General features: G+C 46.4%; 1 protein-coding gene and 1 long non-coding RNA gene across 2 annotated transcripts; one reads left to right on the top strand and one right to left on the bottom strand.

The window, feature by feature from the left end:
* Positions 1–911: 911 nt before the first annotated feature.
* On the bottom strand, positions 912–27,841 carry CYB5A (cytochrome b5 type A). Its single transcript, XM_017663281.3, has 5 exons — positions 27,587–27,841; positions 8,582–8,710; positions 7,221–7,250; positions 3,633–3,667; positions 912–2,237 (listed from the first exon to the last, which is right to left on the bottom strand). Exons 1-5 carry the CDS (start codon positions 27,713–27,715, stop codon positions 2,156–2,158), a joined length of 405 nt encoding a protein of 134 aa, XP_017518770.3. The 5' UTR covers positions 27,716–27,841; the 3' UTR covers positions 912–2,155.
* LOC118970406 (uncharacterized) lies at positions 7,263–8,711 on the top strand. Its single transcript, XR_005058320.1, has 2 exons — positions 7,263–7,407; positions 8,510–8,711. It is a non-coding gene; the product is annotated as an uncharacterized lncRNA (long non-coding RNA).
* Positions 27,842–27,977: the final 136 nt, after the last annotated feature.

The raw sequence follows: 27,977 nt of genomic DNA on the forward strand, positions 1-27,977 counted from the left end.
CAGTTCAGTTCCTGCCCAAGGAGGGACGCTGCCCGAGGAAAATCGCCTGCAGCCTGGGAGCCCTTCCTTTCAAGTGCACTTGCGGATTTTGTCTAATTGGAACTCTCATAATGGCGCTCATGATTCTAGGCTGTATGTAGTAAGACCCTGCCATTTCCGTACATATCTACAGCTTCCAGGACCACAGTTCTTAGACACAAAATAAGCAGGTGTGATGAAAGGTGGTGACTCAACTCTTTAGATTTTAAGGACTTTTTTTTTAGCCAAGCTTTTGAGTCTTTCAGAGTCAAACACCGAAGGGAACGTGCCAGTGGGCTGGGTGGGGTAGCACGGTGCTTTACAGTGTACCCCACTGCACAGAAATTGAGGCTGGCATGTGACCTACTGTCAATCTGACATGCTCCATGACCAACTCATCCTCACATGGGAGCCCTGGCATTAGGTGGCAAGGGCTTACCAGCTTTTAAGTATTTGCCCCCTGCTCATCCATTCTGGGGCTTTGGGTTTCCAAGATATTCCCCTGAGCAAGAGCCTTTCCTAGAAAACACACTGGACCCGCCCCCGCCCCCCCGCCCCTGGCCAGTAACCACCTGGGACTGGAGACCACAGGGGCCAAACAAACAGGGAAGCAGGGACTCAGTCACCAGTAGTTCCCAGCAAGGAACTAGGGATTCCAACAGGGAAACTATGGGAAGTCAGTCAGACTGGGAGGCTCAAGGCAGAGAGCACATGGCTCAGGACCCAGAGGAACTCACCAACAGCCCTGAGATGGCGAGAAAGGCAGAGAACTCAGGGGCTCTGTGGGTAGCAAGCCTGTGTTTCCCGTTGTCCCTGAAGCCATCAGAAGTTTCCTTTGGATCCCATCACTGCCATCAAATCTGTGAAAAAAAAACCAATTCATCGAAAAAAAATTTTGAAGATAGTATTGGCTTTATTCAGTAATTTGTGAATTAGGCATCATCCCATTTGCAAATAGGGGCTTCAGAGAGGGATACAAAAAGGAAGGCTTTTATAAGCGAAAGGAAGTGGACAAGGAAGTTATTCTAGCAAAGAGCTGACTGTTTCAGGCAAGGTCATGTTCTTTTGGGGGACCAAGGAGTCCAGCAGGTGGATTACCATCCTTCTAGCACTAACCAGGTGATTCCAGGCTGACTAGTGTCCAGATTCCACTCCCAGGAGAGGCTGAAACTGCAATTAGATCAGGCATTAAGTCTGGGTTTGGTGAATGAGGCTTAGCACGAGTGACTCCATTTTGAGCCCGTTGCCTCTTTTTTACAGTCTGCAGTAATAACACCTTTCCAGTCCTCTTTAGTTACTCCTAAAGAACTCCACTGCCCCTTAGGCAGCATGCCAATGAGGACTTGCTGTCACAGGCTAACTGCAAGATCCTCAATTTGTGCTCACAAATTAAGCAATCAACTTTCCCTTATAGTACACAGATTTTGCCCCTGGATGAGGAATTTTTTAAACTTTAGAACCTACATACATGAGAATCAATTGGGAAGATTTTTAAGCTGAGAGAAGGGTCATGATATCCTCTCATGGTTCATGGGTTTTTACGGTGCCGGTATTTTTTTTAATCAAAGGTGAGATGGAGTCTCACTGGTCCTCCAGGCCACTTTCTATCTATTCCAAGTAGAACAATTGTTAGAAATCTTTAATTTCTGGACCTCCATTTCCTTGAAATAGAAACATTAGAAATGTGCAGCACTGGGGGATTCTATTCGGTCTGAAGCAGCACAGCAGAGAGCCGAGGAGGCTCCCCTCCCACGGCACATGGGCTATGTAGGTCTGAACAATTAGCTCACTAAGTAACTGTTAGATAATCTGGTTCTAAATGTTAATGACAATGATATACCAAATTGGCAAACATGGTACATTTTAAAAGCCAGATATATTTTTAAAAGATCATGCCTACAGTAAGTAAATCATGTAGTGACGGAACATCAGAACAAAGCTGATGAATAAGATGGCAAAAGTTCAGGAGTAAAAAGAACAGGACAGTTCTTTTTGTTTCTAATGTGGGAGGAAAGGGAAACAGGTATATGAAAATTTTTTTTCAGATGAAGGTTTCTGTCCGTTGGAACAGTTGACACTGGCTTCTTTCTCCCTGGTCCAAAGCAGTCTTTTCTTTCTCTGGCTCCCGAGGATGTATTTAGTCTTCTGCCATGTAGAGGCGATACATCAGAGCTACGGCCAGTGCGGAGATGGCTGGGATCATCCAGTTGGTCCACCAGCTGGAAAAAAAAACAATGCTTACATGGTAGTAGAGGCAGGGGACTTAAAACTTTCAGTCTTTTTAATCATAAAAATCACTATGGCATGTTTTATACCTATTTGGAAGAAAATAGCAACTCTCATTTTGGGAGAGCCATCAGCCAGCTCTACAGCCAAGGACCAACCACATCCCCTGAGCTGCAGAGTAAGGGTTCAAAGCACATGGTTACTAAGGTTGCTGCTAGAACCACAGTTGTACATTCTGTGATTCTGTTCTGAAAATCTTATCTTTACATGTGTATAGTAGGTTTACTGTGTTAAGAAACAGTACATCCGAACTACTTAATCCATGGTCCACTGGCATAAATTCAGGGAACAGCCCTAATTTATACATTATTCAGTTCTGATGCATAGGAATAAGTGACAGATTACAGATCAAATCAGGGACAGAGCCAGGAAGATCCTCAATTTAGATTTGAACCTATAATTTCTTAGCAAAGAGAAATTAATGTATAGGTTGTAGACTCTGAATAAAGCCAGATAACACCTCTGTATATATATATTTTCTGTCAAACTTTCTATCCTTTAGATATTCACACATCAACCCGTTCAAGGATCAACTCAACAGAAGGATTTCAATTGCGAAAGGATCACACGCACCCCTTTCATCTTGGCGGGGTTCTCAGTTTCCAGTCAGGAGACTGGCCTGTCAGTGAGAAGGCGAGTACAGTCCGAAGGCAAGAATGTGCCAGAACACCAACAGACCGGGGCAGGAGGCAATGAAAGAGACATACATGTGTGGGTTTGAGCTCAAGCCCGAAGAAAAAATACATAGGATAGTAATTATACAAGTCAACATGGCAGAGCTGCCAGAAGTGTCCGTGTGATCCTGGGACTGTACCAAAGGAATGTGGTCCCGAGAATGAGCGAGTCCTGCTGCGCTTGGATCACTGGGTCCAGTTCTAGGGCCAGCTCACGGAAAGGGACAAAGGAACACTGAGCAATGCTTAGGGAGATGGAATCACTGCAGGGTAAGAAACCAATCATGTTTCAAACATATCAAACAAGGAAGGAAAAGTTTGCCTGGAGAGTAAGATTACACAGGCCACGGGGCTACCACGAGGCAGAGGAGGGCCCGATGTACTTCGTAGGTTCCCTGGGCAGGTGCAGCTGGAGGGCAAGATCCGGGGTCACTCTAAAGAGCGCCCACTGAGCTCAGGCCACACTGAGTTGGCAGGGAATGCCCAGAGCAGCCTAGAGCAAAGGGGAGATGACCCCCGGCTGTCCCACGGGAGGGGGCACGGTGGGAGCCTGAGCATCAGAGAGGCGCCCCAGCGGGGAGAGGCCCCTAGTCCAACTCTGACCCCATGAGCCTTCTGATGACAATACTGTTTTAGAATAAAACTAACACATACCTGTAATTAGACTCAACAGTAGTAATAAGAGTCTCCTGAAACACAAGAGGAAAAAAAGTTGAAGGGAACATCTGACCTTAATTGTCTAAAAACCTGTTTTAAAATAAGCTCACAGTATTTTATTGAATGCCTTCTTCAAAACGCATTGAAAGGGAAACTTACATCAAGCTTTCCACTAAAATGCCTAATTTCACCATTTTTTCAGATTTTAATGATCTGTATCTAAATTACAAACATAACCTAGATAATTTGAAAGAAAATGCTAAAAATTAATAGACCACATAAAATATCCTCCATACAATACACATCTAAATACTTCATGTAGAAACTGAAATCAGATCTCATTTATTATCTGTACACACGACCTCATCCTTACCTTTAGGAAGAGCAGTTTAATTCTTCAAAAGCATGAATGAAACATTCCATGAAAACATTGGCTACTGCATTCAAATCTTATAGGCAGTAAAAACGGATCCACATTAAAAGGGCACGACCTCTGACAAGGACCTGACACTGCCACCTGCCAAGAACCTCCATGTCAGGATGCCCTCAGCGCCAGGCCCTTTCAGTCTAGGCCCACCTGACCTTCCAGCACCTGTTGACAGGCTTTCCCGCCAGCGCCATGAAAGGGGACTGACACCACCTCTGTAAAATGTGTACTTCCCCAAACAGCAAAATAACTGAGGTCTCAGGATATATGAACTTTTGTGCTTGATAACGTGTTAAGAAGCATTTTTTTGAAATTCCACACCAGCCAAAGTATTAGTGCCTCAGAGGAAGAAAGCCATAAATAAGGCAGCTCTATGCGGTCAACCTCTGCAGTTTCCCAAAGCACAGGTAAGACCCATGGCAATACACTCAGCGGTCTGCAGGGAAGCAAAGCTACCCCCAGCTGGGCATGTCAGGAAAGCCCCACGAAAAGGCAGAAACGTTTAGGGAAGAGCAAGCAAAGCAGTTAGGAGACCCACCAACCTGGAAACATGGCCTTCAAGATTCCTGACACGGTAGGGGGAAAAACAAATCATTTAAGAAGAAAATCTCACATTTATTATATTTTTAAGCAATGTTAAATATTAGACACAACATAAAGTATTCATAGCTCCTGCAAGCAAATAAGCTTGCGTATGTGAATAAGATTAACAAGGATTGCTAGTAATGACTGGGATATGCAAAAATAGTATTTAGCTGTTAGAGGAAACAGTTCTGAAACTGAAGCACAACAGTTCATTCAAAGCATTATCATTACACTAGAAAGTTAAGCCTGAACTGGTAAAAAGGCACAGATCTGTTATTTTGTTACACACCGAGCGGGAGCATTTCACCACACTTGCGGAGGGCTCTGTGCAGACAGCTGGCCTGCCCCTCCACCCCCACCCCACGGCCCTGAGTGCAGGTGCTGCTCGGGCAGCACACCACCACCAGCCAGGGAGCCGAGCACCTTCCAGAGCTGAACTTTCAGAGGCGTATACAGTTTGACTGCTTAGTATCTGTTACACATTCAACCAGGTCATCTCATTTCTAAGTTTGTGCAACTAAGCCCATTTCTTAATGGGAAGGCTTTTCTATCATACTGACAGCGATGCCTTTCCTGTGACATGCAGAGCCTTCATAGGAAGCTGGGGACTGCCACTGCCAGACCTGAAATGGGTGCGAGCGTGGGTGTGTGACCTTGAACAAGGTCAGATATGGAACAAGGTCTCAGCTTCATTGTTTTCACCTTCAGGATCCCTTCAGGACATCGTGAGGGTCAAATAAGGTCATTTACACAGCAATGCTTCAAAAACACCAACCAGGGAAAGGTGCCTCCATTAATATCCTCCATGTAAGCTAATCAGATACAGATTTGTTTAATTAAAAAATGCATCATTTCTATGCCCACAAAAACCTTAATTCAGCAACTTACCATGCTTTCCTTGGGCAGGTTCAAGCTAATAATCTTTGATGCATCTCATTTCACAATTCAACTAGGTATTTTAGGCAGAAAACATTTAAGAAATTCACACCAGGGCACACATTTATCAGTGTGGAGAAAGATGGACAGATATACAGATCGACAAGCAAATACAACGAAACAAGTATCTAAGGACACTCTCCTCTGGTAAACGAGAGGCACAAGAAAGATAAATCTACAAAAGTTGCCATGCGTTTTCTTTCAATGTATTTGCCTCTGGCCTCTAAGAAAAACACCAAGTTCTTATTCTATGTTCCTCCAGCTCATTCCTAATGAAAGCAAAGTCACATATGTCCTCATGGAGGAAAAGTCTGTCTTCCAGAAGGAAAGCAGTATTTCAGGAGGCAATCAGAACTGCCATCTGAGCCCTAACTAATGCTCTCTCCTCATAGGCACTGGAATCCAGGCCATGACTGGCCTTACCTTAGACCTAATTTTCACATGCTGACCCTTATCGGATTCTTGTTTTACTATAGTTGAATGATTTGCACCAAGATTATTAACACACTGAACACGTAACAGGAAGAAACACTTTTCCTGACAGACTTTGGAGAAAAAGCAGAACCCACGTGCATCACAGAACTACACTGTCCAGAGAGGAGCCTCAAGAAAGGTGAAACTGTATGAACAGCATGGATTCTAAGCAATGGTTAAAAAGGCAATACAACTACTAAAGTCCATTTTTTATCTCCCCAAAGTCCTCAGATCACCAACATTGAACTTAAGCCTTTGAATAGGGAAAGGAGTATAAATGAAATTGCTCCATACTAAAGCATGAAACAGGACTTTATTCTACCATCTGGGGCGCAGAGGAAATGTGGCCTTTATGCTCTATTGGATTGACTGCTTTGATTATGTGTGAAGACAATGCCTTGTCAGCAACAGCTAGTAAATGAGTTCCCAGTTCTTAAAACAAGGCTGTGGAGTCTTCCGTGTGCTCTAAGAAAACCAAGAGTATAACCCCAAACAAAGATATTTTCTTTCTCTCATTCGTTTTTAAGTAAAACTTTTCCCCTCGGTTATTTAATTACAGGCCAAGACCTATTGTTTACTTGTACTTTTCATCAATTTCTACTACGGATTTATCCTCATATGTAAGTGAGATCAGCTCAGAGAGGAGGCCTAGTGAACCAGGGTGTAAAATTAGTAGTACTAGATTTTCCTTTCCTAAGGAAAAGTGCATCAAACACTTATAAACATTAAATTCATCCAACAAATATTTGTGTAACACCATGTCCCAGAGAAGTGTAAAGGGAGACAACATAGAAAGTATCCTCAAAGGTTTCAGTATGAAAACTGCTGCTCAGATTTTAAATTCTCTGAAAATAAGGCTTGTCTCAAATCTTTCAGATCAGAAGCACAGTGCTACTTACAAAAAGGGGCTTTTCAAAAGGCATCTATTGATAATTGTGATGGAAAAGTTATCTTAGGTATGTGTCTTGCAAAGAGAACAAGCAAGCCATCCTAATGAAACATCATGACTGGTCTGTACAGATATTGCTGCATGAAGGTTACATACTCATCCAACCCAGAAAGACTTGTGTGGGTCACAGTCAAGCAAGACCTTTGCCCTCCAGCCTGCGAGGTACAAAACACAGTGATAACCACAGCCCGATACACAAGATGGTCACACTTACCGAAGGCTTAGTTAGCTTTGCTCTGTCATCCTGCAATAAAAAAATAAGGCGGGTTACAGAATGCAAACACACCTGCTGCCAAAGGGTCAAGTCCAAAGGGCTCACTTTCACTGAACTACTTTTTTAAAAACCACAGTCCAAAATAGAGTACATCTGAGAGCTGAGCCCAGGGGAGCCCAGGAGGCAGGTAAGGCAGGAATGCTGCAGGCACACCTGAAACCCACAGCCTGGCACCCAGCAGCTGAGGGTGGGAGGACTCAGGGCAGGAGGGCAGGTTCTAAGGGCCGGCCTCTGTGATTCCAACATAGCTCTACCGTGGTGAAGGTGAGTACAGGAATACAGGTGGGCAAGTAAACTTTGCAGCGCACCATCTCCTAGCACCACACACACACGTCCCCACGCACAGGAATTTCTCTAAGCAGGCCTTCCTGCTCTGTCTCATCAGTATGGCCATTAGGAGCAGCCGCTGACACCGCACCCCACCCTGCGCACAGCCACCCTCGGTGTTTCTCAGCGCACAGGTGGAGGCCGAGCGCCTGGTCTTCTGGTTGGAGCTCACCCCTCTGGCAGCGCCCCAACCCCCTGGAACTGTGAGCAGCGGAGGCAGGGCACTGCAAGAGGCCCGGTGCGCCCTGGAGGCAGGGGGCAGCCCCCTGCCCAGCACTTGCCTGGCTCGCCAGCCCCCGTTGCCCTCCCCATTCAGCGGCGCACCGGTGGCAGACTGCAAAGTCACAGGGTCATTTAAAATGGCCTCAGTACAGCCCTGGGCTTACAGAAAAGCTGAACTGGGCTGGTGTTTCCCCACAGTCAGCCCATGGATTGGTACCAAAGGCGACAGTCCCAAAGGTCGGGGAGAAAGTGCCAAGAATGAGGAAATTGTGTGGATTTTACAAAAAGGTTTTACATCCTTTGGGAATGTTCTCTCTGCTTCTCCATGAATTCTTGTAACAGAAATTTTTAAAAAATTTTAAGTCATCACTTAAAATGAAAACATCCCCAAGTCAACGAAAACAGGAGGGAGTTTATGAAAAAGACTTTGGTGAAAATATAAAAAAAAGTATGCTGGGCCAATACCCCATCCCTACCTGCTAAATTGTGTTGCTCTGTGACATTTCAGGGTCTGAGAGGCGCTGTGCCCTGGACATGACCCCAGGTTAGAGGGTTCTAAGTGCAAGTAAAAATGCAGACAGGGAAATGCAAAGAAGTCTCAGGTCAATTTGTTCACAAAAATGGTGCCCCACAATCAGGAGAAATTATTTTACTCCTTTGTTAACTTTTATTATATGCAGGTCTACAGATCTGAGTAAGGTCTACCACAGCCTCAAAGAGAAATAAGCAAAGGCCCGCAGAACGGCACTTACTGGGTGAAGCTCCCCAATGATGTACGTTTTGGACAATTCTCGAGCATCGGTAGAGTGCCCGATATCCTCGAAGTTTTCAGTAGCATCCCCTCCGGCTTGTTCTCGGAGGACCTCTTCCCCACCAGGATGCTGTTCAAAAGATGAATACAAGAAATACATATTTTTCTAGGCAATTGAGTTAAAAGGAAGTGGCCAGTTTAACCAAACAGGCTGCTTCAGAAGTCATGACGATAATGTGTGCATATAGCTCATTCACATTGTGGATGAAAACAACATATACCTTTGTATTCAGTTTCCTTCTTCAAGGTGCAGTAGAATCCTTCTCAAAAAAAAAAAAGATGTTATTTATATGGCATTAAAAGCATTAGGCACATATTATTCATCCTTTGGGAATGTTCTCTTTACTTTCCATGAATTCAGCTCTCCCAGTTGTTCTAAATCGTTACCATTTTTGAGTCCTGGACCTGGACCTTTGACTTTCAGTCTAAGTGTGGAGTCGGCCATTATTAGATGATGATAATGTTAGGATGATTATTCACCTTTGAAAAGACTAACAGCCTGTTAGGCAAGCAAGCCTCTTGCAGGACTTATTTTCTAGCAGGAAGAAAAAGAAAAGCAGGAAGAAGGGGGACTTGCTCAAGATGCTGCCATGGTCATATCTGATTGACAGGAAACAATGGAGGCAAAGAAGGAAGAGATCAGTTCCACACCGGGGAAGGGCAGGGAGCCTTCTGTGGAACAAAAGCACTTTACAGCTCTTAGCTGCTTTAATTAGCAAAACAAAGGATGATCACAAAGCAGGGAGTGAGGCTGACAGCAGGCCCAGTTAGGGACAGACAGGAAGACTTCCAGGTATTCTCAAGACAAGGGTAGGAGTTCTCAGTCAAGTAAGAAGAAAGTGTGTGGTTATATCCCCCAAACACTTCTGTAGGGGAAAAGACTTCAGTTCATCTTAGATCAAATTCACGCTGCCCTTGAACAAATCACCTTTAAGGGTCCAATAACTGAACAGAATTCTCCCTTGCATAACAGACTGCAGTCTATTAATTTTTCCCAATAATGGAAGGCACAGCCATGGGGCATTTCAGAAGAGTACACAAGTATTCCGTGTTGAAACCTATTTCTCCTCCTCCTGTTTAAACATACCTAGTGCTGAAGTCACTTTCTCTACTCCTTTCTCTACTGTTTGTAAAAGTTACCCATCTACATTACAGAAAAACTGGAAAGCACAAATTAAAAAAATCACCTAAATCACCCATGATCTGCCATCTAGGGAGAGCTGGATATACATATATGTGTATTTTATGTGTGAATGATTTTGAAAGAAAATTGTGTTCATTACCTTATGCATGCCGTTAGACACAAACTAGATTACAACACATGGTACAGAGACATCGCCTAGTGGTTACTACTGCAGGAACTTTGGAAAGTGGTATTTGCCTCAGTTTTTGATGCATTAGTATATGTCCAGCATATAACATGATCAGTAAGTTTTATCCAGAATTTTCATTAAATATTTTCCAATGTCATTAAGTATCTTTCCTCAATATGACTTTTTAAATGACTACATAATGCTACATCCTTCAGGCATTTCCAAATGTAAGATTTCACTTTAATCTGAAGAGTACTCAGGGCAGGTGGAGTTCAAGGGCTCTCGGGATTGCTTCCTTCAGCTGGGCGACCAACCACCTTGTCAAGGCCTGTCAGGGTCACCCCCCCTACTCAGCCGCCCCTCGGAGACCACACACACTCACTCATAAGTTCCAAGAACCTCACTGATAAGATGTGGCCTGTGACACTACAGAAGCTCGAGGGTTTGACCTCTGTCACTGCAAAGAAGAACATGTCCCAAATCTGATGGGCAAGACTCCCAAGGCCACTGCTGTCACAGAACTGCAGCAACATTCAAGCGGTGGCAGCCAGTCCTCAGAGGGCTTCCAGCAGCCCTGGCCCCCAGAGGGTCTCTGCTCCAGGAGTAACGAGCGGAGAGAAACCACCTACCACACACAGTGCCCCCTACAGCACAACTCTACTCAAACTCCACTAGTTCCCATACACAGGGGGGAAAAAAAAAGGTACAATAGCAGAGAGGCTTTATACCAGGGCAAACAGCAAATGCAGAGCCAGGTTCGGGTGACGGCAGTCAGCGAAGGAAAGGCCTTGGGTTACCTGTGTATGTTCAGAGGCCAAGAACGAGAAATCATACTGAAAGTGATGCCGCAAATCCTTTTCATTTAGAATGAGGCCACAGAGAAATGCTGACTAAAGGAATAAATACATTACTAGAGATGCCGTGGTATCCAGGGTTTTTTTTTTAGTTTCAGGAAAATTCTATTTCACAAATAAAGTGTATCACTACACATTAAAAATGGATCTATAAAAACTGGCAAGAGAAAACTCAGATACGACTCGATACAGATGTTCAGTAAATAGGAAGGCAATAATCTTAATGAGAAAAATATTTTAAGTAAAATCAAAGTCACTCCAGATGCAGATGCACAATGCACAACTACTAGTAATTCAGAAATGGATTATCAAGTAAAAACTCTTCAGCCCTATTCTTCACTCCTTTTTGTTTCCATCTCTAACCAGAAAAAGGTAATTCCAAAAATGTAATTTCTACTTATCTTTGCTAGTTAATACAAATAACAAATGAAATAGTCTTAGGCGTGACCCAACAGTTTTGCGTAGTCTTTGACCTTAACATTCTGTACTTTAATAAAATTTCTAGATTTTAGTGGCTTTGGAAGAACAAGTTATAAAATTGCAGTCAGAGGTTGAGAGTCTTGTTCACGTGACAGAAAAGCCTCCCGCTCTTGTAAATAAAACCGAAGCGCTTCTTGAGTTCATGGTTCCAGCCATCAGGCTGGTCTTCCCCTGTCCAGCCCCTCCCCCATGCTAAACCATCTTAAAAACTACTAGAATATTCATCCTTAAGTACCATTTTGACCATTGCATGTACCCTACTCAAAATCTACAATGAAATTTCTGCAGGCAAATCAAATGCCTCCTGAATATCTCAACAAAGTTTCAACCTCCGCACAGCATAGAAAGGGCCCTCAGCGACAGGACACAGCCGCTGGGGAAAAGACTGCTCACCGATCCTTTCCCCACTTACTTTCATCTGGGAAACAGCTACTTAGAAGAGATATTCCCAGCCTCTCTTGCAGCTGGTACCCCACATGATTAAATCCCAACTAACGGAATATAGGTGTCTGGAGTAGCTTCCAGAAGCCTTCACTGTGGAGTGGTGTGCTCCCTTTGCCCTCCTCATCCTGCCGTCTGCAGTGGGGATGGTGCCTTTGAACCTGAGGGTGAGGACCACACTGGGGGAGACTGAGAACAGCCTGCACACCAGACCTGGGCTATGAAGCTCATTACTTCTTGACAGCTGAGTACACCTCCATGCTGTTGGAGCAGTTATTTGGAGTTCTTCTGAGCTTAATTCTGATTACTACAGAGATCATTTTGCCAAGAAATACCACCCTCTGGCACTACCCAAATCCTGACGCACAAAAAGGATATGACCACAGTTCTGGGTGTCAAAAAACTTGAACCAAATTAGGACAATGGTTGGCACAGACATTAAACAGAGACATTTTAAGGAACCAGCCTGATTGTTGACCTGAACAGAGAAGTCTAAAAAGGTAGAAGCTTTTAAAAAGCAGTTTAGGCCCCTCTAGTAGGGTGAGAATTTGAGTGAACAGAGTCGATGCAGCAGCCCGAGAAAGCATGAGCACCGAGGGGGGCTCCGGGCCGAAGTGCGCATGGCAAGCTGGCCGAGGGCGGGCGCAGGTCTGAGTAAAGCAAACTACGTGAGCTGTCTGAGGGGCCCCGGGTGCCCCGCCTGACCAGGCCCAGGGAGCCGGGGTAACACCCTATTCCCGGGCATGTCCTGGGAGGGTGTTTCTGCATGAGAGGAGCATTCCAACAGGTGGACTCAAGACTGCCTTCCGCAGTGTGGCTGGGCATCGTCCAGCCCACCGAGGGCTTGAACAGGACAAGAGGCGGAGCAGGGAGAGATCTGCCCCTTCCCTCTGCGTCGTCACTGGGTTTGGGGGTGTCCTCTCCTCCTGCCCTCAGACTGGGATTCACAGCCCCTGCTCTCAGGCCCACCAGCCAGGACTGAGTCACTCCAGCCGCTCTCCGGGGCCTCTGGCCTGGAGACAGCAGATGTTGGTACTCCTCGGGTTTCCTCACCATAAATCTCTATCTATATACACAGGTGTATCCAGTGTATTAGGTCTCCTGATGGTTCCATTTCTCTGGAGAACCTGGATACAGGCCAGTGGTCAGAATGGACCCAGTCATGTAGGGCTTGAATCGGTGGGAAGGTCATGGCGTTCCTGCGGAACCAAAGGACGACAGAATGTTGCCCGAACCTGTCAGGGTCAGCACAGAGGGGCGCAGAGCAGCCACGGGCATGCTGGGAGGGGGCTGGCCTACAGGGACGTCACAGCCATGCAGGCCTCCCGAAGCCCTCCACCTATCCCATGCTCCATTCTCAGTAACGAACTGCCCTCAGCTTCCTGAAAAGTCCAGCCTCCCCCACACCTAATCTGTGAGCCTGGCATCAAAAGCATAAAACTGAGCTGGAAATCTCACTTCAAAAGGGCAGACTGAAAAGCCCAGAAGGTCAGAGTTTAAAAGAACTTCAGAGCCTGACATTAATTCACAGATGGAGAAACTGAGGCCCAACATCACACTGACCATCATCAGAGAAGGCAGGACAAGAGCTGGTCTGGGACTTCTAGGTCAGCCCGCCTTCCTGCCTCCTGAGAACACACAAATTAAATGATGATTTTTATGTTTCTGAGCAAAGCAACTTCAGATATGATACCTTCAAAATAAGGTTTCTTTGGAAATTTCCCTTTCTGGAGTCTGAGGGGATATCCTTCTAGACCCCAAGAAATGTTGTCATTTGTCCTGCATTCCTGGACTTTACCAAACAAGATTCAAAGGCCACACGCACATACTACCTCAGGGCTTCATACGGCTACAAAGCTGCCCCTATAAAAACCCCAGACGGACATGCAGACCTATACTAAAGCATCATAAGTCAAAGTCACTTCCCCCGAGGGCTTAACCAGGCAAAACAATGAAAACCCCCAAGCCGCTTAAATGTAACCTTCTGTGAACCTGAAGTCTACCAGTTCTGGAGTTTTAAGATCTCCGAATCCAAACACTTAACACTGCCAAAAAAGGTGGAGGTAAACAGACTGTCCACAAAAAGTTTTCACAAACAATGACTAGGCAAAAAAAAAACGATTACCTGCAATAGTTAAACAAAAAGATTTCAAAGAGACCAATTTATACAAGGTTTAGAAAAAATGACATAGACAACTAAATGTTTTCTATCATTTCTAGATTTCTGAGAAGGTGAAGGGTGATGGCCTGAAAACGGACTGTGTCCCTGACTTCCAGCCCACCCTGCCGGGGCCCCACGAGGAAACTGACGTCCACACACCCAGGCCTACACGCACACTAGCGCTGGACCTTCAAAAGCCAAGGGACCAGAGGGCCACAGGCATCAGAATTACTTCTCCGTTCCACTCTGAGGATTGTGGGATGAAACTTAAAACAAGGCCCATCCACGCATTCACCCAGCTGGCCTGAGTTCACACATCTGCTAAAGGCCATGCTATGCTTTGCTGTTTCCAAGACGGGTAGGTAGGTGATGTCCCCGGCATCAGGAAATGACTACTAGACAGTGGACGGACCAGGAGACAAGAGCCGAGCACAGTAAGCAGAGGTATAGGAGCCATGGCCCAGCAGAGGGAGGGGTCCGCTCCCCGGGAGCTGGAGGCGAAGCAGGGGCCAGGGAGTTGTCACTAAGGACAGGATGCTCGGACCTGCGTGAGAGGTTCAAGAGTCGCTCCCCAAGTAAGGGGACTGACCGTTCGATGCGGAGGAAACGGACACCCGAAGGCCCAGAGGCAGAAACACGGTGGCGCCCCGGAACAGCAGCATGTCAACGATGGCTTCATGGGTATACAGATGCACTGCCTGATCAGCTTTCCACTTGTTTTTGTTACTGGGATGGGGGAGGCAATTAGAACTAAGCACATATCACCTCCCAACTACCTGATCAATAATCCGTTCCCGTCTGTCTCATCAGACCTTCCACTAGAGCCCCCAGGAGCCACGGGTTCAGCCCACACTCCCTGCAAGCCCTCCATGTGAGGCGCCTCCCTGACCTCAGCAGGCTCCAACATCTGCCCTACACTCCTCAGGACTTAGCATTCCAGAAGCCACGTCTTGCTCTCTGCTGTCAGAGCTTCTGTGTCCAGGAAGGACGGTGCTATGAAGCACAGTTTGGAAGAAACCTGAATTCAAGATCCAGCTCTGCCCGTCTTAGTGCAGAGACCCAAGGTGGTACTGGATCTTCGAGCCTCCCTTTCCCCATCACCAAACACCTCCCCATCCCCGTCTTAAACTACAGAGAAGACTAGCTGACGTAATTAGTAAACTGCCTGGCACATGATAGGCAATTGAGTAACATCAACTGAGTTCCCTTTCTTCACTGCTCCGATCTGATCTTGCCACAAGGACCCTGGTAAAACGCCAAGGCCAGTCCTGGCCCATGTAAACTTAAGGCCAAGTCCGGCACTAAACCCCAAGAGACCCCCTTCTTTCGGCCCCACATTTCATCTTCAAGAGATTTCTGTGGATCATCTACCCTGATTCTACTAAACTACAGAACAAATTAAAAGAGTTCACAGAAACAGAGTGCAGCCCAGGAACATTTCCTAAGTGAGACGTTCTGAAAGGGTGCTGGGCTGACGACAGAACGGTAGTACGGCTGTGAGCCTGTGTTCTCCCTGCAGAATGCCGTTACAGTTTCCTGTCATTGCAAAAGTAGTAACATGATTTTAAGAGTTGAGATAAATGTTTGGCGTGAAAGGTACCATGAATCAAAGAGTGATTCTGCATTTAATTTTACGCCCTGACCAGTGTTTTTAAGTCTTACCATTACTAAAGAGATCTCTTTAGGTAAAGGAAATGAGGTAACTAGGGACAGAACTATTCCCCTGCTCTCTGATGAGAACATTAAGTCCCTGATCCTGAGGTCACGACCTTGGGTAGAGGGAAGAGACAGGGACAGGCCCGCTTCTGAGGGACAAAAGCAGGGAACACGGAGCAGAACGGAGTTAGAAAGCACACCACCTGCCCTGAGACCCGGCTCAACCTCACATCCTCATGAGGAGGCGCCGAGCCGCCTGAATCAAGGACCTGGCGGCCAAGAGGTTATGTTGTAAGAGGGCTTCTTCCTTCTAACAACCCATCTGGAGTCAGAAGGCCAGACAGTGGGATGGCAGGACAGCCCATGTGCAGGACAAGGGCACATGACGAGGACTGGTGGGGGCAGTTCTGCCGCCTTCTGCCAAGTCACTGGGCCTATTTTCCCTTTTACATCTCGTGTGAAGAATAATAAATTTGGATAAAACATGCACCTGAGAAATAGCAGAAGCTGTCAGGAAATCATTCAAGATAGTCCAAAAGTCATTCTGCATCAATTTCTAATATTTTATAGGCATAAATTACCCATTTGATAAGGATTCACTGAGTCCTTTCCATGTGTTAAACACTGTTTCACTTACTGGATGTATCGAGGAATAAAGTAGAAAAAGATGCCTGCACACAGAGCACACAGTCCGGCAGACGCAGACAGAACAAGGAAATTATACAGTATATTAAGTGGTGACATGTGTACAGTAAAAGAAAAATGGAGCAGGGTAGTGGGGTCAGGGGTGGTCAGGACAGGCCTCATTGAGGAGTGGGCCATGCAGGTATCTGGGAGGAAGAGCCTTCCAGGGCACAAGAGTAAGGTGGGTACATTCCTGGCACATTAGCAGAAGAGCAGGGCCATCAGTGCAACTGAGGCAGACATGCCGGAGAAAGGCAGTGGGGATCCAGTAGCAGACGGAAGACCCTGCAGCCACTACACAGGCTTTGGCTTTAACCATCAAAGAGATGGGCAGCCACTGGAGGTGTTTTAACCCTATCAACATAGTTACACTCAAGTAGTTGTATGACATCTTTTGTAACCACACTGTGTAATCAAAACCACTGGCACGATTCAGTTCTGCATCCTGGTTTAGGCAGCTGTTGTGTGCACTCGCTTTGTGCATCTGAGTCCTGGCCGAGGCCCTGTACATGTAGATTCACATAATGCAGAACCGATTCGCCCCGACAAAGGGCTCCTCCTCCCACACCCCAGCCTCCCTCACCTGCCCTTCACCGCTGCAGCCTTGCCGATCCGTGGAACCACACTGTCTGTGATCTGAGATCGCCTTTCTCACTTAGCATAATGGTCCTGAGGTCAGAGCTGTAGTTCATGCTATACATGCACCACCCAAGCCCTAACTCACTGTTAGAGATGAGCCATTTCCAGTTTGGGGCTATTAGAAAAACAAAACTGCTAGCCCAACAGCCATTCTATATCAACTTTCTAACATTTTACACTTTTAAACTTTTAATTACTCATTCAATAAATAAAATCCTATGTGCCAGCATTGTTCCACTTGCTGGGATTTGTGTGCAAGCTTTTATGTGGACCTAGGTTTTCATTTCTTGGAGACGGCCAGGAGTGCAATTGCTGGGTCACATGGTAAACATTTAACTTTTAAAAAAAGGGATAGGTTGATTCCCAGATGAAACATTCTACCTTCGCACCAGCAACACGTCACAGACTTGACGTGTCCACATCCTCACCGGCATCTGAGTTACCTTTTCCCAGCAGAGCCATTCCAACCAGTACCCTCACTGTGGTTTTAATTTGCAGTCCCCTAGTAGCTAATGTTGGACATACTTCATGTGTTTACTTGCCACACAAATGTCTTTTTGGAAGAAAAATCTGCTCAAGTCTTTGCCCATTTTCAATTTGGATTATTTCCTCATTTAGAGAATTCTTTATATATTCTGGATATAAACCCTTTGTCAAGATAGTCCTTTAAAAGAATTTTGCTCCCAGTGGCATTTATCCTCCTCTTAAGGTTTTAAAGAAGTTTTTACTTCTCACAAAGTCAAATTTAGCCACTTTTTCCCTGAGACATGACAGCAAAAGCAGGGATCCATGTGAACTCCTTGGCTAATAGTAAGACTCTTCAAAGAAGTTAAGATTTTATATTTAGATTTATGACCCACTATGGGTTAATTTTTGTACAAAGTAGGAGGTTCAGGTCAAGATTTGACTACTGACATCCACTTGTTGCAGAACCACCTGTTGAAAAGGCTTCCCTCCCTCCATTATAGTACTTTTTCATCTCGGTCAGGTATCAGTTGGAAGAACCTGCCTGGGTCTATTTCTGGGTTGTCTGGTCCACTGAGTTAAGTATGTGATTACTGTAGCTACAGCCCAAGTCTTAGACAGTGTAATTACCCACTGGAGGGCCTGGGGAGGAAAGTGAGGCTCTCTTACGTCTTAAAATGTGCTCTACCATGGTGACAGTTCCATCAGGGCTAAGGACACCAGTGAGAGGTGACAGCACCCAGGCCAGGAAGATAGCAGTAAAGGTGGGCAGAACCAGTCAGGTGCTGACTATATTACAAGCTGAGCTCACAGGAGGTCCTGGTGGATTCAGAGTGGCGTCTGAGGGAAAGAGGCCAGGTATGACCCCAGGGCTTCCTACCTGAGTGAATAAGGGGAACTGTCATCAACTGAGATGGGGAAGGAGGACAGCGGAGCAGATTCTGCAAGGGAAGGTCAGTTCAGTTAACACGCTGGGTGCTGGGTCTGAGAAGCCCGTTAGACTCCTAAGGGAGAAGTGAAACAGACTGTGGATTCAAGGATGCCAAGTTTAGGAGAGGTCTGTTTACCCTGGAGATTAAAGCTCAGGAGCTGTCAGCACACAAATCCCTATGCTAGGTGAGAATGCCAAATGAAAGGGGGCACTTGGTGGGCACTCCAACACTGAGGCCAGAGGACACGGAACACATGAGCAGGGAGGCAGGAAGGAAATCAGGAGAGAACGGCAGCTAGAAGCCAAGTAAAAAAAGCATTCTGCCTGGTGCCAGGTACAGGGGCACGGGTTGGGAACCTAGAAGCAGAGCGCTGGAGACCTGCTCAGGAGCCGCCTGGTGAGCCAGCATGCTTCCTGCACACAGAGCCACAGAGGGCCTCAGAGAGCCAGAGCAATCCTGAGAAAGACCAAAGCTGGGAGGATTATGCTCCCTGACTTCAAGCTCTACTACAAAGCCACAGTAATCAGAACAGTACAGTACCAACACATGAGCAGACCCAGAGAGCCCAGACAGAAACACACACACACACGGTCAAAATTTACAACAAAGGAGCCATGAACATACAATGGGGAAAGGAGAGTCTCTTGAATAACTGGCATTGGGAAAACTGGACAGCTACATGCAAGAGAATGAAATTGGATTACTAACTCCATACTAAAAAGTAAACTTGAAATGGATTAAAGACCTAAATGCAAGACATGAAACCATAAAACTCCTAGAAGAAAACATAGGCAAAAATCTCTTGAAAATAAGCATGAGCAATCTTTTTCTGGACACATCTCCTTAGGCAAAGGAAACAAAAAAAATGAACAAGTGGGACTACATCAAACCAAAAAGCTTCTATACAGCCAAGGACACCAAGTAAACGAAAAGCATCTTATAGTATGGGAGAATATATTCATAAATGATTTATCCAATAAGGGGTTAACATCTAAAAATATATAAAGAACTCATATGCCTCAACATCAAAAATAATCTGATTAAAAAGGGGCTGAGGACCTGAACATTCTTCCAAAGATGACATACAGATGGCCAACAGGCACATGAAAAGATGCTCCACACAGCTAATCATCAGGGAAATGCACATCAAAACCACAATGAGATATCATGTCACACCAATCACTATCCAAAAGACAAGAAGTGTTGGCAAGGAAGTGGAGAAAAGGGAACCCTCCCACACTGTCGGTGGGAATGTCAACTGGTGCAGCCTGAAAATAGAACTACCAAACAACCCAGTAATCGTACTTCTAGGAATTTACCCAGAGAAAACAAAATCCCTGATTTGGAAAGATATATGCACCCCTATGTTTATTACTGCACTATTTACAATAGCCAAGATATGGAAGCAACCAGTGTCCATCAGTACATGAATGGATGAAGATGTGGTACATATACACAATGGAATATTATTCAGCCATAAAAAAGAAACCCTGTCATTTGTGACAACATGGATGGACCCAGATGGTATGCTAAGTGAAATAAGCCAGGCAGAAAAAGACAAACACACACCCTATTATTTTACTTATTCGTGCAATCTAAGAACAAAACAAAATGAACTCAGACTGATGGTTACCATGCAGGAGGGGTTGGGGTGGGCAGGGAGTGTGAGGAGAATGAAGGGGCACAAAAATTCTCAACCATAAGTTGGTCACAGGGATGGAAGTGCAGCATGGAGAATACAGCCAATGATTCTGTGACATCTATTTCGACAGTAACTGCACTAGTGGGGGTGAGGATTTAACAATATGGGTAACTGTTGAACCACTGTATCATCTACTTGAAACCAATATAAGACTGTAAATCAATAATACTTCAAAAAATTAAACTGGCAGAATTTAAAACAGAATAGAGATGATGCATGAAGGCAGCAAGTTCAACAGCCACTTCTGTGGGCTTTCCCACACACAGGAGCAGAAATCAGGCGGCCCAGAGGGCGAGTCTGGAGGCTGTGTGAGCGTGCGGGTTAAGGAGGGAGAAAACAGCAAACGAACACTGAGAACCATCCGGCGGGGGCCTTGTTCATGTAGAAGAACCGCAGGAGGCTGAAGACAGGCCCCTAAGTGAGAGAGGACAGGACCCCACATACAAGCAGAGGCCCTGGCTTCCGGCAGGACTACACGGCAAGGTGCAATCAGGAGTCCTCCCCGCCTCTTGTACTTACATCAATGAACCTTGCTCTCTGCCATTCCTGTGTGCTGTGCTCTGAGGCTGTTATAATCCAAATGGTCATAATAAATTCTGCTAGTTTGAGTGGTGAATTCTCTGGAACAGAATTCTAGGCAAATTTCTATAGACCGAGAAGAGATCACATGCTTCAGCTACTATATGCCATTTGTGTGGAAAAAGGAAAATAGAGGACAGGTTTGTGTCTGCGTTCCTCCCATGGACTCGCTCCTCGTCCACCCACTTAAGGAACACGGGGCATGGAAGATGTGCCAGGGCACGGAGCAGCGAGCCGGCTGCATGAGGGCCCGCTGCGTGGCGGAGAAAGGCAGCAAAGAGGTGGGGAACACAGCAGAGATCCACACAAGGATTAGAGGCGTAAGGCAGGACAAGGCGGGGAGGTCCTCCCTCTAGGAAAAGACCCTCAGCTGTGATGTGACCAGGTGACCAAGGCTGTACTAGGCAGAGGAGAAACTACTACAAAGGTTTTAAGGCAGAAACAGGTCTGACTTGAGAAACAGGGCCCAGTGGCAGGCCCGGAAGGCTGAGATGGGAGAGGGAGGCAGGGGCCAGCCACACAGAACTCACGGAGCAGGACAGAGATGTGCTTTTATTCTAAATGCAAAAGGGGAAGCTGCTGAAAGGAAGCAGAGAAATGACGATCTGTTTCCACAAAATGAACCTTTGTTTTCTCCTAGAAATTACATCCTTTAATGTAATAACAGCACACATTAGTTAAATTGAAAACTCATGCAGCAGTTGCCACTTGATAGGACCAGTGGAATCACACAGGACATGCGCTCTGACGAGCCCAGGACAGAACCACTGTGGTTGTGACAGGTGCATGGCAGGTGCTGAGATGAGACAGCAGCGTGAAAACGGGGTGTGAGGGTGAAGGAGGGAGGCTCCACAGGGGCACCCCTGGGACGACTTTTAAGTAGAATGGTGACCCGGGCAGATGAGGGCAGACAGGGTGTGTGGCCCACAGCTCAGAGGATGAGGAGCGAATCAGCAAGGGGTGGGAAGGGGCTGGCAGGGAGCTAGCAGACCCCGTGGCGGGACTACCAGAGCAGTGACCTCATCAGAGGTCCATACAGAACAATCCTCCCAGCAGTTAAGAGACCTTTCCAAAACATCTGACCTCTTCACACAACATATCTTGGTTAGACACTGATTCTTATGACCATCCAGATGTCACCTGTGTTAGGAACAGTCCTTGAAGACCCCATCAGGACTCTTAAAAAACTTGCCTATGAGACTCCGGCACTCCCTTCACCTTCCAGAAGGCAACAGTACAATGAAAACAGGTGGAAGGAAAGGCACATTCTCACCATTTAACCTTCCAAGGGCTCCCTTGTGTTCAGATCTGTCCATTCACAACTTTCCTTTGCTTTCTCCCAGGTTCCCAGAGATCAGGGAAGGGGGGTGGTGGTTGGGGTTGGAGGGGCAGTTTTGGAGCAAATAATATCCACTGTACCAACTGGGCAGCTTTTCAAGTGCTCCTGGGTATCTCGGGTCTCATGCCCTAGTCACAGAGTGACAGGACGGGGGGTCCTGAGTCCTAGACTCAACCCTGGCATCGTTCCTCACTGGCTATAGTGACTCAAGTCCGGACCTCCTAAGCCACATTTCTCTTACCTTTAAAAAGACCACCACCATCCCGAGAGGGCTGATAATTAAAAGTACAAACCAAAGGGTTTCGTGCATGAAAAGCATTTAGCTTGCTGTCTGGCACATATTCAGTAAGTGTCCACTACCACCTTTATGAGTAGCCCACTGGGGACTTCTACTGGGGGTAAGATGGAAAGGGGACAGCAAGCTGGATATATTTTGCGTCCCGGCCACATTTTGACACAGTGCGAAAAGCCTGCCAGTGATAAGCAAGAAAACAGGTAGAAGCTGACACTCCGAAGGCCTGCCCCTCGGGAGAGGGCCCTTCCCCTCCTCCCAGCGTCCACCCGGCTCCAGGTCCTCCCCAGCGCCAGCTCAAGCCGTCGTTCTGGACATGATGGACTCATGGGCCTGAGTGGGACTCAATTCTATGGATGTAAGCAGGTGACCCCATGCCATCATCATCCATGTGAAACATAAGGTCTCACTAGCAACCAGACGCCACTGACCTACGGGCTGTGCAGACCAAATTCTAGTCACCCTTCATGAACGGAGCTCCACATCTGCTCACTCTCCTGGTCCCCCATGGGATAAAAGACACAAGAAGCCAGTCAGTAAATGCAAGTGGGCGTACCCAGGAGAGCCAAGTTCTAAGATAAGGGAGAAGAAAAGCAGTTTATTAAGACAGAGAATGGCTTTGAGCCCCCGTTATTAAAAACCTCACTCAGTTTGCCGCCACCTCTAGCCCCTCTGAGCGCTTCGAAAACTACTGCTGATAACTGGCAATTTTAGGGGAAAACAGGTAATATTTACTGCAGCTGCACTTTTAAGAGAATTTAAACACTAAAGGGGCTAAAAAATGTCTCCAAATATTTTTCCCTTCTGAGAGAAATGTACACCCAAGGAATTCAGGGGAGGAGGTGGATCATCAACCAAGTCTCTCAGTTAACTAAAAAGAACTAAGACCTGAGGAAAACAGAGTCGCTGGTGTGGTTGGGGGTGGGGGCACCTCAACGGCAGGTCTCCCACTGGCTCTGGCTTTCCCAAGCCCCACCCAGGACTTTCCCAGGAGTGTCTAGTGGGACCAGGGTTGTTCAGACTCCATTACGTTAAAAGGTACTTATCGGTGGTCTTCTGTATTTCGGAGACTTGCAGGATAGATATCTGCACTACATAGATGTGAGCAGGACTTATTCCTTGGTTTACTCAAGCTGGCCTGCATAATCTGTTCTCTTATTTAGAATGTCCACTTATCTTAAAGATAAACAAAAAGCCAAACTTAATCCCAAGGTTTGTTTTGAACTAGCAAAAAAAAAAACTTGGAACTTCTTCTCAAAAGGGAAAAAACTGCCAAAAAAAAAAAAAGTAGGATGTGGCTCAGCCACGTTTATCCAAAACGCCCATACGACCTTTACCACCAAAAATCCCAGAGTTTCCTCCTATGGATTTCATACTTATTTACCAAATTACGTGTTAATAACATTCCCATTTCACACTCATCAAAGACATACTACTAAAAAGCTATGGTTGCAAACATGAGATTACGAACCTCTCTGAAAAAAGCAAAGGGATTTAGGGTTTTAGCCCTAAATATGGTGGCCCTATCAAGCATAAAGATAGTGTCCTTAACTGTGAAAAACACAGGACTGTGTAAGTGAAAGCATGTGCACTCTTGTCAGATGCCGGGGCACTTAGGTCCCCAGGCTCAGAACCACCCATCTCCGCTAAGCAGGCGGCTGTGTACAAGGAAAATAAAAGGTCAGCCCCTACGGCAAAACCTGCGGTGAACAACACTGCCTAAGCCTCCAAAAGGAAAAGTGAGTCGGCAGCCACCAACTCTGCAGGCGGAACGCTGTTAGGGACACCCCCAATGCACACAGGGAGCACCGGAATCCCAGGCTCGCCAGAAAATGTCCTACACAAACAGGTGCCCATTTGGACTAGGTAGAGGGGGCAACTTGGCACAAAGGCATGCTGCTTCACGTTTTTCAGGAAGAGGTCTCTTTCACAAATTAAACATCTACTAACATGAACTGAAAGCAACTTAACGTAAAGGTCATCAATTACACGATACTTTCTAAAACTGAATAAAGGCTGCTGCTCAAATCACAGAAGGGGAAGAGCAAATCATTTCTTTTCCTGGCCTCAAATGCCGACATTTTCATTTCAAATAACTGTTTCTCAAAGTTCTATCATCTTTAACCCTAATAATAAAATCAAGTATGACAAGACCCAACTGAGGAATAGAAATTCAAAAACTAACTCAGAATAGGGGGAAAGGGCTCAAAATATGTAGGCAACAAAGCTCATAATCTTACAGGTATTAGGTGGTAACTAAACACCTGCAGCTATTTAGCTAGCCATTAATGAGCTAGTCTCCCTCTCAGGTGTCTACCCTTTCCCTGAACAAAACAGCTTTAAAAGGCCTTTATTTCAGGAGACAGAGCTCACCACACAACTTAGAAATTTCACCTGTGTTCTTGACTGGAAGGATGTAATTTTTACAAAACTCCACATCACCTGCTAGATTTTCACCCTTACCTACAGTCTGTTAGCACTCAGCTGTATATGAGGCTACAGAAAGCCACCTCCCCACCCTGACCCACAGTTTACATTCACTGCACATGGACCACATGCCTGCTACAGTGCTATGTTTAACCAGCACCACTTTGCACAGTTCTTTACCTCATGAAGAAGGCACTATGTCATCTTCCCATTTAGCCTTAAAATAAGGCATCTAAGGCATAGAGTATAGGTAACAGACCAGGACCCCCCTTCCACCCATCACACTATTTTCTCAATATGAATGCAGACATGCACATAAATGTTCTGGAAAAGAGACAATACTCAACCATGAAAAAGACTTGCTGTCCATAAGGATGGGTGAATTCTTAGTATAAAAAGATCTAGCCCATAATGATTGAAAACTCATTTTAGAGGTAAGAAGGCCCTCACAAACCAACCTTTCCATACTTTGGTAAATTAGGGAAAACCATATTCTTTAACATGTAAAGGCTTCGTGAATTTCTGGAGCTTTCAAATGGTAGAAGGGGACAGGGCAAAGGGGGAAGAAAAAAAATTCCAGGCTCCTATTCCCAAGGATAGAAGAAAAACAGCATGGCCTATAAAAGTAAGGGAAACAAAGGATCTAGGAAAAGTAAAACATCTAGCCGAGTCTCCAACAGCAGCTCTCTGAATGAGATGTGTTTAAGATGCCAGAAGCCACTGACAGGCATCCTAGGATGGGGCATGTCCCAGGGAAGCCCGGTCATCCCTCTAGTCCATTCCATTTCAAAGCACCAGCCACCTTCCTCGTCTACCTTAACCCAGACCCGGCTCCGCGAGCCCATCTGTTCTCTCCACTCCTGCCCCGCCATTCAGTCCCCAGTGCTAGAGCCAGGACCAGCCACCTCTGCACTCTGCAGCCCAGCTTTCTGTGCCATGATCGTGTCCACGGCATTGTTTCCTGTGTTATTCCTGCTCTGAGAACAAAAATGTCTCCTCTCGGAGCCCAGTCTCTTGAGGGAGTTGACCGACAAGAGCTCACTCATACTGGACGGGTGATCAACGGGCGGGCGTGAACACCAGAGAGAACGCTGGCACCCCAAACGCGCATCACAGATCGGCTGTAAGGGGAGCATTTTACCAAGTACTGATTGAGAAAAGTGGATAGGAACCTGTAAACTTGTTTTAGCTCAGGGTTAGTTATCAAACATTACTGATAAACTCATAGCATTCACTTGAGGCACTTCCTCAAGCTACTTTGAGACGACTGAAAGCCCAGTGAGAAGGGAAAGGCATTTACTGTCAGCTAATCTACCCTCTGAAAAGCCTGTTTGCTTCTCTTTCAGTTTTATTCAAAAACATTGTGAAATGCCTTCTCCTGCTTGGTAAGAATGACCCGTAAAACTGCATAAAGTTTTAATAATCTTCCTTAAGTTTACCCTTAAAAGTTATGCAAAATATATTTTAGGGCAGTGATTCCTGACTAGGGGTGATTTTTGTCCCCATGGGGACACTGGCAGTATCTGTAGAGTTTAGGTTGCTACAGCTGGGCAAAGGGGTGCCGACACCTGGTTTGGGGGAGGTGGGGGACAGGGCACTCACAACACAATACAGGACAGAGCCCACAAAAAATAAAAAGTGGAGGCAAATGCTTCATAAAATACCCTATTCTTTTATAACTGCTTTTCTTTAATAGACAAAGCACAACTGAAACTCCCATCACTTATCACGGCAAGGGGAAGGAAAAGTAAGTAGACATTCGGATAGTTAGATGAAATTATTACGAGACAGTATTGCTAGTTCAAGGAGCTCTCGTGGCAAATAAGGTCAAAGCTCAGCAGAAGGGAAAGGTCAGGCCTATCACAAACCACTCCTAACTAAATCAGGACGCTGTTTTATCTTCCGGCACACCACCAAATGACACGAGGAAAATATCTTACTAATAACGCCAGTACTTTTTTTTTTAATGCTCTGCCAAAGTCCCATGATGTAAATGTGCTCCAGCTAAAACCGGCCCAGATTTTCCTTTTCTCCTCCAACTATGTAAACAATTCCCGCCACAAAACACACTCATTTAGTGTCTGGGGGACTGAAGGGTAAATGTTGCTTTGAGATTAATGATTCAAACTCCCCCAGTGATAAAACACATCCAAAGATAGCAAAGGAAGCCCCTTAGACTTTACTGCAAAAATTATAATCTAATGCAAAGAATCTTATCAAACGTTTTCCTTTAAGTTACGCAATTTTACCAACTCCGAAGTAAGGCTTAAGGATCAAGCACAACTGGCAGCGTGATTACTAGTCTGTCCGTCTCCTTCCTTCCCACCTCACGGAAGCCTCACACACCGCGGGGTTAACTTCTCAGCCCCAAAAGGCCAGCGCTGTACCTTAGTGCAAAGTCCGTGCTGGATACGCTTAGCAACCACCGTGCTCGGTCTAGACGGGCCTCTGGGTGCGAACCACCCCGACCTTGTAGCTCAGGGTCCCTTCTCATGGGATCCTACAGCTCTCCGGAATCCACTCCCGAAATAACAGAAGCGGGCTAGCCTATACAAACTCAAGGATAAAAGTTATCTTTCAAAACCCTTTCATAGCTGCGCCAACTCCTACGAAGGCAGCTCTGAATCCACTTTTGCTTCCCCCTAAGCTGGGGGCGATGCTCTTCTAACACGCCCGATAGCCAAGCAGCTCCAGCCCTGCAAGGGCACCGCAAGCTGCGAAAAAGGCTCGCCCACCCGCCGCTGGCCACGCGCCCGGGAGCGCTCCCTCGTGCGCACGCACAGGTACACACTCCGAGGGCGCACACGAGGGAAGCGCCGCCAGATGTGGACGCACAAGTGTTTGTAGAGGCGGGACTATTCCCAAGTGTGCAGATACAAGCGTGCACACTGAGGCGTGCGGCGCCGCGTAAGCACACTCGGGTGCGCGGACTGCCGCTCTGCGAACAGAGAATCCCAGCAGCGCCGCACCTCACCGACTCACCTCCTCCAAAAATGAGGTCAAATCGTACACCTTGTGGTGCAGAATCAGCCAGGTGCTCTTGCTGTGGTTGTGCTTCCGAATCTCTTCCAGGGTGTAGTACTTGATATTCTTATCCGACTGCTGGGCCATTTCGGAACACCGTGAGCCTCAGACACCGGGCGAGCTGGACGGAATCACGCTGCGCCTCTGAGACCCGGCCGGAACATTCCCGGCGTCCAGACCCGGCGCGAGACAGGGCCCCCAGCTCCGCTGAGGGGGCGGCCGCGCTGCACGGCTTCTGATGATTGGACAGAATTTGTGCCAGTCAAGGGGCCGGCCCTCAGCCGGCACCTCCCGCCAGCCCCGCGGGTCCCTGCCTAGCGCGTGTCTTTTGATTGGCTGAAGAAGGTGT

The sequence above is a fragment of the Manis javanica genome, chromosome 9 (assembly GCF_040802235.1).
Source record: "Manis javanica isolate MJ-LG chromosome 9, MJ_LKY, whole genome shotgun sequence".
Classification (NCBI taxonomy): Eukaryota; Metazoa; Chordata; class Mammalia; order Pholidota; family Manidae; genus Manis; species Manis javanica.